The 9,945-nt window shown below is 29.9% G+C and overlaps 1 protein-coding gene across 3 annotated transcripts; it reads left to right on the forward strand.

The window, feature by feature from the left end:
• The first annotated feature begins 261 nt into the window (after positions 1–261).
• Positions 262–3,186, forward strand: LOC110715392. 3 transcript variants are annotated; one of them, XR_002510306.1, is made up of 4 exons: positions 262–445; positions 918–1,038; positions 1,597–1,950; positions 2,061–2,567. XR_002510306.1 is itself a non-coding variant. In XM_021893973.1 (4 exons), exons 1-4 carry the CDS (start codon positions 418–420, stop codon positions 3,169–3,171), a joined length of 468 nt encoding a protein of 155 aa, XP_021749665.1. In that variant the 5' UTR covers positions 263–417; the 3' UTR covers positions 3,172–3,186. The 3 variants fall into 3 exon arrangements, 2 of the variants coding, with proteins under 2 accessions (XP_021749665.1, XP_021749666.1); XM_021893973.1 differs by lacking the exon at positions 1,597–1,950 and adding an exon at positions 2,920–3,186 and having other exon boundaries at positions 263–445; positions 2,061–2,127; XM_021893974.1 differs by lacking the exon at positions 1,597–1,950 and adding an exon at positions 2,927–3,102 and having other exon boundaries at positions 266–445; positions 2,061–2,127.
• The last annotated feature ends 6,759 nt before the right edge of the window (positions 3,187–9,945 follow it).

The raw sequence follows: 9,945 nt of genomic DNA on the forward strand, positions 1-9,945 counted from the left end.
AGAAAAAAAAAAATATCAACCCTAGATTTCACAATAATTAATGATTCAAAGTTGCAGCTGATTGATTCAAACAAATTAACTTATCCATAACCATTATAAAAAATGCAAAACTAAATATTGTAGCTTATGAATAGTAATTTCTGGTGCTATTAAATAGATGCCTTTATAATTAATGAATTGCCCAAATTGCCCTTGCTTAATCAATTGCCTTTTTTGATAGCTGTAATTGAGAGTGGGCCCCTTGCTTCTAGACTGACTTCCCTCTCTCTGTTTTCATCTCAGAAGGAAAGGGTCAGAGCATTTGATTAAGCAAGGAAAGAGAAACCTAGAGAGAGAAAAATTCAGCAACTCAAGACCACCGATCATCGTTTTCGACGATGGGGCTTCGATTCTTCTCAGCGTCCGAGGTTGTGGAAGATGACTTTCCCATCGTCACATTTATCAGGTTCGATCTTGTTTCTCTATCTTGATTTAGTTTCAAATTTTTGGGTTTGATTGTCGTGGATTTTTGCATATATGTTCCTGTTGTTTTCGATATGTTCAATGTATATTCGAATTTTTTTGGTTGAATCTTTGTGGGTGTATTTCAGCAAAATCGCTTCGTTTTTATTGGGGTTTATTTGATCGATTTGTTTTCGATTTTTTGGCTTTATTTGGTCGATTGGTTTTCGATTATTTTGGGGTTTATTTGATCGATTTGTTTTCGATTTTTTTTACTTAATTTGGTCTATTGGCTTTCGATTGTTTTGGGGTTTATTTGATCGATTTGTTTTCGATTTTTTTGTCTTTATTTGTTCAATTGGTTTTCGATTATTTTAGGGTTTATTTGATCGTTTTGTTTCTGGTTTTTGGTTTTCGTTTTTTGGGTTGAATTTGAGTGACTTATCGTTCTTTTGGGTTGAATTGTTGATCTCTAGGTACAATTCTCTCTCTCCTTTCTCTTCTGAGGTTTCTCCAATCCTCCACTGAAGCAACTCCTGGACTTTCCACTCCATTGAAGAAGCTTGAGAGGTTATTTGATGATTCTCTGATCTCCAGGTTTGATTCTCTTTTCTTTCACTCTCGTGTTCTAATTGTTTGAATAAAGCCAAAAAGTCAAAACTTTATCATATAAAAAACTTTTAATCATTAATAATAATGGAAAAGAAAAGCAGTAAATTTAAAGGGCTGTTTAGTGAACTAAGCTGGTTTTTGCAAAAAATTTTGGTTAAACCATTTCTTCTTTTGATTATGTCTACGTTGATTTCCACGCTCCTTAGTGTGGTTACTGCAAGCGTCTCTCTCCTGAGGTATCCCACTTCATTTTTTGGATTGAATTGAATGAGTATAAGTTTTCTATATGATAAAGTTTTGATTTTTGGTTAAATTGAATGATTATAAGTTTATTAGGTGATAAAGTTTTAATTTTTTTATTATATTATATGCTTTTTGGGTGATAAAGTTTTGAACTTTTGATTTTTATGCTTCTTGGATTATAAACTACTTTTGATTATAATTGTTTTCTTGGATGATAAAGTTTTGATCTTTTTGATTTGGCTTTACAACTATTCTGGGTTGTCTTTGGTCTTCCTTCTAATGTTGAGCCTTCACTACCAGAAGCGTGTGATAGGTTTGAGCCTTTTTCTCTAATCTGCTTACCTCATTATAAGTTAAGTGTTCTACATTGGTAAGTTTTGAGTTGCTACTTGTTGGTACATAATTGGCATGCTTTGTCACTTTAGAAAGAATAATTACCAGTGAATGTCAACATGTAAACTGATGACCCTAAAATTTCTTTTGCTAAAGTAAAGGTCTTTATATTGGCTTCTAATCCATGGATGATGATGTTTAGGAATCTAGGGCATCCCTCCCTTTCTACACATACCCCTCCACCACCACCACCACCACCAATCCACCACAGTAAAATAAGTCTTGATAATGTAACCATTTGAAGCGACTTTTCAAATATTGGTACAACTCGATCTATTGGCATACACTAGAAATCAAAGTTTCTCTGATCAAAATGAAAAGTAATGCCTGTTCTTTTTCCGTGCTTACTATCTCTTTTTTGTTTACAACAGGCTTTGTCTTGCTTTCATGGGTAGAACATGGAGGCTGGTTCATTCATTGGGAACTCTTATCTTAAATGTCAGTCTGCATTATTTCATCTCATCATATTGTAGATGCTGATAGTTGGCAAAAAGCTTATGAGTGTATCTCTTGCAGTTATTAAGATACTATATTATGACTGCTGTTATGCTCTTAAACTAAGCTAAAATTTTGTAGAGTTGGTGGATTTGCACTTGCAAGTTAATGCCAAGTACATTAAGATTAAGACTTTGTTGTTGACCTTTGAACTATGCGTCTATATGTTTTCCATTTCTATACAACTATACAAGTATATATGAAATATATATTTGTAATCTTTGAACTGTATTTTTATCCGGGACAAAGGTCCTGACCATTGAACATGAATATGATTTTCAGTGCCTGGCGAACTGCTGGTAGATGTATAAACACTATGAATTGCTAAACTTCTTTATTGTGTACTTTGTCTCTGAAGAGCTTAGTAATTTTTTATTGAACAATTGAGGATAAAATTTATAATTTTTTTGTTGCTGCTGGTTCAGGTTTTGTACTTCATTATCAGTCATTTTTTACTTGATCTCGGGTTTTTGCATATTTTATTGTTGTCCTGTTTTAATCATTTCAGGACGAGCTTAGGCAACTATGCTTTTATGCTATTTTGTTCCTTCCATTAAAGAGCATGGTGTACAGAGATAACAAGAAGAAAGTAGCCTTCAGATTTCTGACCCATCCCTCCCCCCCACCCAAAAAAAAGAAGTATAAAAACACACTTTTACACACCCCAGTCATAGCATCTAATTTTTTTATATTTTATGTATTTATATTTATTTATTTATTTATTTTTATTTGGAGGTCCTAGATTATCCACCAATTGAAAGGTCCTCTGGTACTCCAAGAAAAGCTATACATGAGGGGTATCAAGAACAAGTTTTTTGCAAGAACCAGAGTTCACTAAACATCCCTTTAAATGTACTGTATCAGTTACAAACTCTAACAATTATAATTTTCAATAGAAGAACCACTCGAAAATTTTCTACTTTAAATAGTCTAACAAACATGTATACAATTCTTTTATATATTTTACATTTAATCCATTTTACATAACTTTAACCTCTAATATTGCATTTCCTTATTACTAATCCTTATTATCACAATCATTTTAAAATAAAGCTCTTCGATATTATTTAGGTACTCAATAAACCATATTTTGTTCTGAAATAATATCTAAAGCAATAGTATACTTTTTAAAAAATCATTAAATCCTAACAAATTCTAGATAACTTCACTTATAACAATTGTTTTTCCATACATATATCTCCATAGAAACTTTATCACTATTCCTTGTTAGTACTTACAAATTCTTGTATCCTTGCTATTACATAACCCGAATACAGCCACGAATATTACAATAACCGGACACAACTACGAATTTTACTTATCTTACAAGCTTTATCACTACCCCTTCTAACAACTTATAAATTAAAACGTCTCTATAATTACTTAACCTAAACAAAATCACGAAAACCTCAAAAAAGGAACAATTTCACGAATCATACTTATCTTGCCGTCGAGGGAGCACGCGCAACGCTCCAACGACTAGTGACATGAAAACATTCATTTAGTTAATGCAAAGAGCCAAAGAGCACTATATTTGTTCAAACTTGCAGTCAATTTAAGGACTTGACTTCGGAATCAATACTACTATACTACGTAATCCTTGCTAGAATATGCTTAACAACCACAGAGCTAGATAATCTTTAGAACATAATTATCAAACTTTTGAACATAGAGAGAAAATTTAGAACATACATAATAAACTTTGGAATATAGAGAGAAAATTTTAGAATATAAAGGAAAACTTAAGAAAATAAAAGGATATACTTTATGATATCATTAATTTGGTACACAAACATGCATGTTCCTATATAATTTGCTATCCAGTAAACAATGTAGCTAAGTTAAATACCTTCGCTTAATCAAAATAACTAATGGATGTATCCTCTAACATTCTTATCAATCAGGTAAAAGCATACATCTGACATACACGTACAGTTACATTCCACAGATACAAAGAAAACAAGAGCCGAGACAAACTAGCATCAAAATCGCATCAAAATAGCATCAAAATCACAAAACAAAATCGAACAAAACAAAATCAAAATTAGAACAGAAAAATCGAACAATCAAACTGATAAATGATTGAACAAACTAAATATAAATCGAATAGAAATCGCCAAAACATTCGAATGGGAGTCGAACCAAAAATCGCCAAAAAAAAATCGCTAAAAATCGCAAAGACATTGACAAAAACCTTAATTTATGAAGAATTCGCACAAAAGTCGTAAGTTCAAGCAAATTTGAATGAAGAATTTGATAAATCTTGATTTAAAAGCTTTAAATAATCGGGGAGGAGTTGCGAAATTGGGATAAGAACTTTAGAGAGAGAAAAATATCATTGCACCAAAGAGAGAGAAAGAACTGACCAATTTTCTAAAAATTCTATTATACCATAAAAAGCTCATTAATTTACAATAATGTCATTATGTTGATCCGGGTAAATGTAGAGCGTCAAATCTTAATTGATCCAATGGTCAGATCTTAATCGATCCAATGGCTGAAAATGGTTTTTATATACAATGGTCATATCATATCATATAACACTAATATATAAAGCTAAACTTTTAGCCAGGTCACGAGGCAGCGACACTTGACGTTCTAACTTTTCGCCAAGTGTCGTGCCACATTGGATATTTAACCAAAGGGAAATCAACCGAGACCCCGTTAGTAGCGGCGTTATAATCTTTACGAGAATGAATCGCAGATGTTGGTTGGAACTAAGTTTGAAATTTATACATAGGGAAAGCCGTGTGCAATGAAAAATGCAAGCACGGTTTGGGGAGGGGTTTTTCTTTTTTTAACAAGGAAATAATCTACTCCATTCGATTGGTTCCGGGTTCGAGTCCCGGGCAACCCATTTAAATAGACATTATAAGATAAAAAAAAAATATTAGTTTAGAATTCTATTTGGATATAATTTTAAGATAAAATTATTAGTTTAGAGTTTTATTTTCGATAAAATACCAATGTTTCAAATGTACAAATTGAATTATAATTTTAATTACAAAAATTATTAAATTATTATTTTAAAAAATCATATCATAAAACTAATATATAAAGCTAAAATATAACTAATATATAAACCTAAACTTTTAGACAGGTCACGAGGCATCGACACTTGGCGTTTTAACTTTTCGCCAAGTGTCGCGCCACGTTGGATAGATTTAAATAAATTTCATAAGATTAAAAAGTTAATTTAAAATTATATTGGGATATAATTTTAGGATAAAATTGTTAGTTTAGTGTTTTATTTTCTATAAAATACCAATATTTCAGAGGTACAAATTGAATTAAAATGTTGTTACAAAATTTTCGATAAAATATAGCAAATCGTCATAAAAGCACCTCAATTCCTAACTAATTTTGTATCAATGATATATTTAAAATTTTAACATATAGATTAAAAATTTATCTTTAATAAACAACTCGGGCATCGCACGGGCACAAAACTAGTTAGCTCCAAAATGTTCGATTTAATACAATAAAAAAATAAATTAGCAATAAATAAATAAAATAAAATAAATGTTCTAAACACGTTGGGTTGACCCGAACCCAAAACTTTAGGCAAAGGTTTAACATTTCTTTATTTGTAACCTGAAATGACCCAATCCGAGATGACTCATGACCCGACCCTAATTGACAGGTTTACATAGTAATAAAATTTTATCCAAATAAAATTCTAAGTTAACTTTTTTTATCTTATGAAATCTAATTAAATCTATCTAACGTGGCGCAACACTTGGCAAAAAGTTGAAACGCCAAGTGTCGATGTCTCGAGACTTGGCTAAAAGTTTAGCTTTATATATTATCGCTTTGTGCCCGTGCAATGCCCGGATAAAATGATTTTATAATTCAATTTGATTGAAAATAGAATTGTAAATTAACTTTTTTTGCTACAAAGTCCATCTATATTTATCCAACGTGGTACAACACTTGGCGAAAAGTTAAAACGCTATATGATGTTGTCTTGTGGCCTAATTATAAGTTTATTATTTGGTATTTTATCGAAAACAAAACTTTAAATTAACCATCTTATTCTAAAATTCTATCGTAATTTGATTGAAAATAGAATATTTAACTAACTTTTTTATCTTATAAAGTCTACTTAATTAGCTATCCAAGGTGGCGCGACACTTGGCGAAAAGTTGGAATGCCAAGTAAAAAAAAGAGGGTTACTTTTGTAAAAAAAGAGGGTTACTTTTGTAAAAAAAAAGGTCACTTTTGTGAAAATATGGGTCACTTTTGTAATAAAAAGGGTAACTTTTGTAAAGAAAAAGGGTCACTTTTCGCAAAAATGTTCGATGTACAATAAAATTACTGTAAACCGGGGGCATGCAAAAGTTTTTGTTATAAGTTTATTATTTGGTATTTTATCGAAAATAAAACTCTAAACTAACCATCTTATTCTAAAATTTTCGCCAAGTGTCGCGCCACCTTGGATAGATTTAAATAGATTCATAAAATAAAAAACTCAGTTAAAAATTCTTTTTTCAATCAAATTAGATAGAATTTTAGAATAAGAGGGTTAGTTTAGAGTTTTATTTTTGATAAAATACCAAATAATAAACTTATAATTAGGTCACAAGACAACATCGTATAGTATTTTAACTTTTCGCTAAGTGTCATACCACGTTGGATAAATATAGATAGACTTTGTAGAAAAAAAAGTTAATTTAGAATTTTATTTTCAATAAATTAAATTGAATTATAATACAATTTTATCTTAAAATTCCATAAACAACCCGGGCATCGCACGGGGCACAAAACTAGTAACTAATATATAAAGCTAAACTTTTAGTCAGGCAATGAGACAGCGACACTTGGCGTTCTAACTTTTCGCCAAGTGTCGCGCCACATTGGATAAATTTAAATAAACTTTATAAGATAAATAAGTTAGTTTATAATTCTATTTTGACAGAATTTTAGGATAAAATTGATAGTTTAGAGTTTTATTTTCAATAAAATTCTAATATTTCAGTGGTACAAATTGAATTATAATTTTGTTTAGAAAATTTCGATAAAAAATAGCAAATCGTCACAAAAGCACAACAATTCTTAACTAATTTTGTATCAATGATATATTTTAAAACATGTATGTATGTATGTACATATATATGTATGTATGTACATATGTATGTATGTACATATATATGTATGTATGTATATATATATATATATATATATATATATATATATATATATATATGTGTGTGTGTGTGTGTATATATGTATAGTTTTAAAACATTCAAACAAACCGTGCAACTTTATTTATTTAGCATCTTATGTGTCACAATAATATCAGTTTGTCGCCTACGTGACTTGATATTTGGCAAAAAACTGAAATGACAATTGTTGATGTCTCGTTGCCGGACTGCAAGACCCGCTTTATATATTAGCTTAGTGAAGTGATTTGATACACAGAGTAATTTTTTTTTTTTTTTGATAGCTTAGTGAAGTGATTTGATATACGGAGTATTAGAGTAAATTAGAGAAACAAACTACTGTGTATGGAATGGAAATCTAATACTCTGTATTAAAAAATAATTGAATGTTTGCTCAAACATGGTAGGCCCTTTTTCTGGTCCACAGTCTATTGATCAAGATTATAAAATAATTAAGATTAGCAGCCCAGATTATTAAAGATTATTGGGCCAACAATTTCAGCCCATCAAGTCGGAAATAACTTAAACTCAGCATTGCACTGGCAGCTTACTGTCCTAACCTTTCTTTCTTTTCTATGACCTTTTGAATTGGAGAGAGTAGGGGTTTCAAAATGGGTCTTGATTGGAAAAGTGGATTAGATTAAAATACATATGCAAAAAGAATCTATTGTTAGTGCGTTTTGTGTGTAGTTGGTCAATTATGTGCTCGTGTGTAAATAAACAAAATAATTCCTATAATAATGATCGAGTAATCCCTGTAATATGTAGTAAGTAACTCTTATAATAATGACTGAGTAACCCTTAGTACTAACGAAGTAACTCCTATAATAATTAACAGGTAACCCCTATAATACTGACGAAGTAACCTCTGTAACATTAACCGAGTTATCCCTATGACACTAACGAAGCAACCTCAATTATGGCTGGCCATACGATGTGGTCAACCACATAAAAGTTGGTGTTAACCTTTAGTGGGGTTTTTATTTTTTTCATATCATTATATTATAATAAACAAAATGTGGAAAAAAAAGGTTAAATTTACTAGCCAAAACCATTTTAAGGTTTGTTTTTTTCTATGTATTATTATTGTCTACTACTTAGGTCTTGTTCTCTTCACCTTAAAAATATAATGTTTTGTAAAAATAATTTCATTTCAAGAAGAAAAGTGATTGGAAGTTCAGCAAAATTATAATAATTTCAAAAGTAAAAAATAATAAAAGTTCACCATAATAAGTACGGAGTAAAAGAAAATAAAGCCTTTTGTTAAAATTAGACTAGGTTAGATAAGAAAATTTCAGACCAAACCAAAGCATAACACATCTTCTTAGTTTCGTTCGCTTGTTGTCGTATATCTATTTTAATTCCATATTTGTTGAATCTAAGTTACTTGCATATACGTACGATTAATCTATGAGATCATACTCAACAGTATGTTTTCTTATACTTAAATAATGTACAATTAAGTTAAGTTTACCTAAATCAAACGACAATCAAATCAAACCAAATTAAATTAGTTTAGTTAAAAATTTAGTTAAATTAGACAGATTTCCTCCATTCCAATAATATTGCAACAAGAATGAAATTACACACCCCAAAACATGTTTTATTTGTTAAATATCTATAAATGTATAATAGTAAAAATTATAAAAAGTTGATATTATGAATGTATTTTATGAGACGAATCTAACAAGATCTCACATGACTTTATTTTTCTTAGCGTACAAATCATATTATAATATTACTAGTTTGGTGACCCGTGCCCAGGTTGTTTATTGAATTTTAAGATAAAATTTAATTCTATCTATATACCAAGTTTTAAAATATATCATTGATACAAAATTAGTTAGGAATTAATGTGATTTTGTGACGATTTAAATTATGTAGTAGGCATTTATTAACTAATAATAATATTGGTGAAAATATTTATTTTTTTTAAAAGAAAAGCAACATAAGCTTGAAATATTTATAGCCAAAAATAAAGTAAACAAAAAAAATTATTCTAAGCCTGTTGGGCTGACGAGAACCAAAACTTTTGGCTAGTGTATCGAACATTTCTTGACCCGTGACCTGACCTGGTTGACAGTTCTACATAAAGTAATAAAATCATTTTAGATTGTGAAGCATTTTATTTCAATCGATTAGGATAAATTATAAATGAAAGTTGTACCTTCAAAAAAATTGTGATATAGAAATAAACTAGATGAAACCCGTGCAATGCACGGTTTGTTGGTATTTTCTTACAACTTTTTTTTTTCATATGTTTGTAATAAAATTTATTACTTTATATATCTGTTGTACGTAGTATATCATAGAGAATATACAAGTTAATATCCTATATTAACAAAACTTGTTACTATAAGGGAAGTTTTTTCATTTTGATCTAGTTGTAAAATAAGGGTATCAGTGTAACAAGGTTGCCCTGTTTAATATGTCATATTGACAAAGATTGTTAATATGATGGAAATTTTGCAATTATTCATGCATCTGGCAATTATTTTAATGTTTTTATGTTTTTGAGTTGACAGGCACATAACTGAACTTTGGAGTACAGTTAACGGTAAGCACGAACCCTGTTTTGTCTTAAATCTGGGAATCACAA

Source organism: Chenopodium quinoa, unplaced genomic scaffold, assembly GCF_001683475.1.
Source record: "Chenopodium quinoa cultivar QQ74 unplaced genomic scaffold, ASM168347v1, whole genome shotgun sequence".
NCBI classification, from domain to species: Eukaryota; Viridiplantae; Streptophyta; class Magnoliopsida; order Caryophyllales; family Amaranthaceae; genus Chenopodium; species Chenopodium quinoa.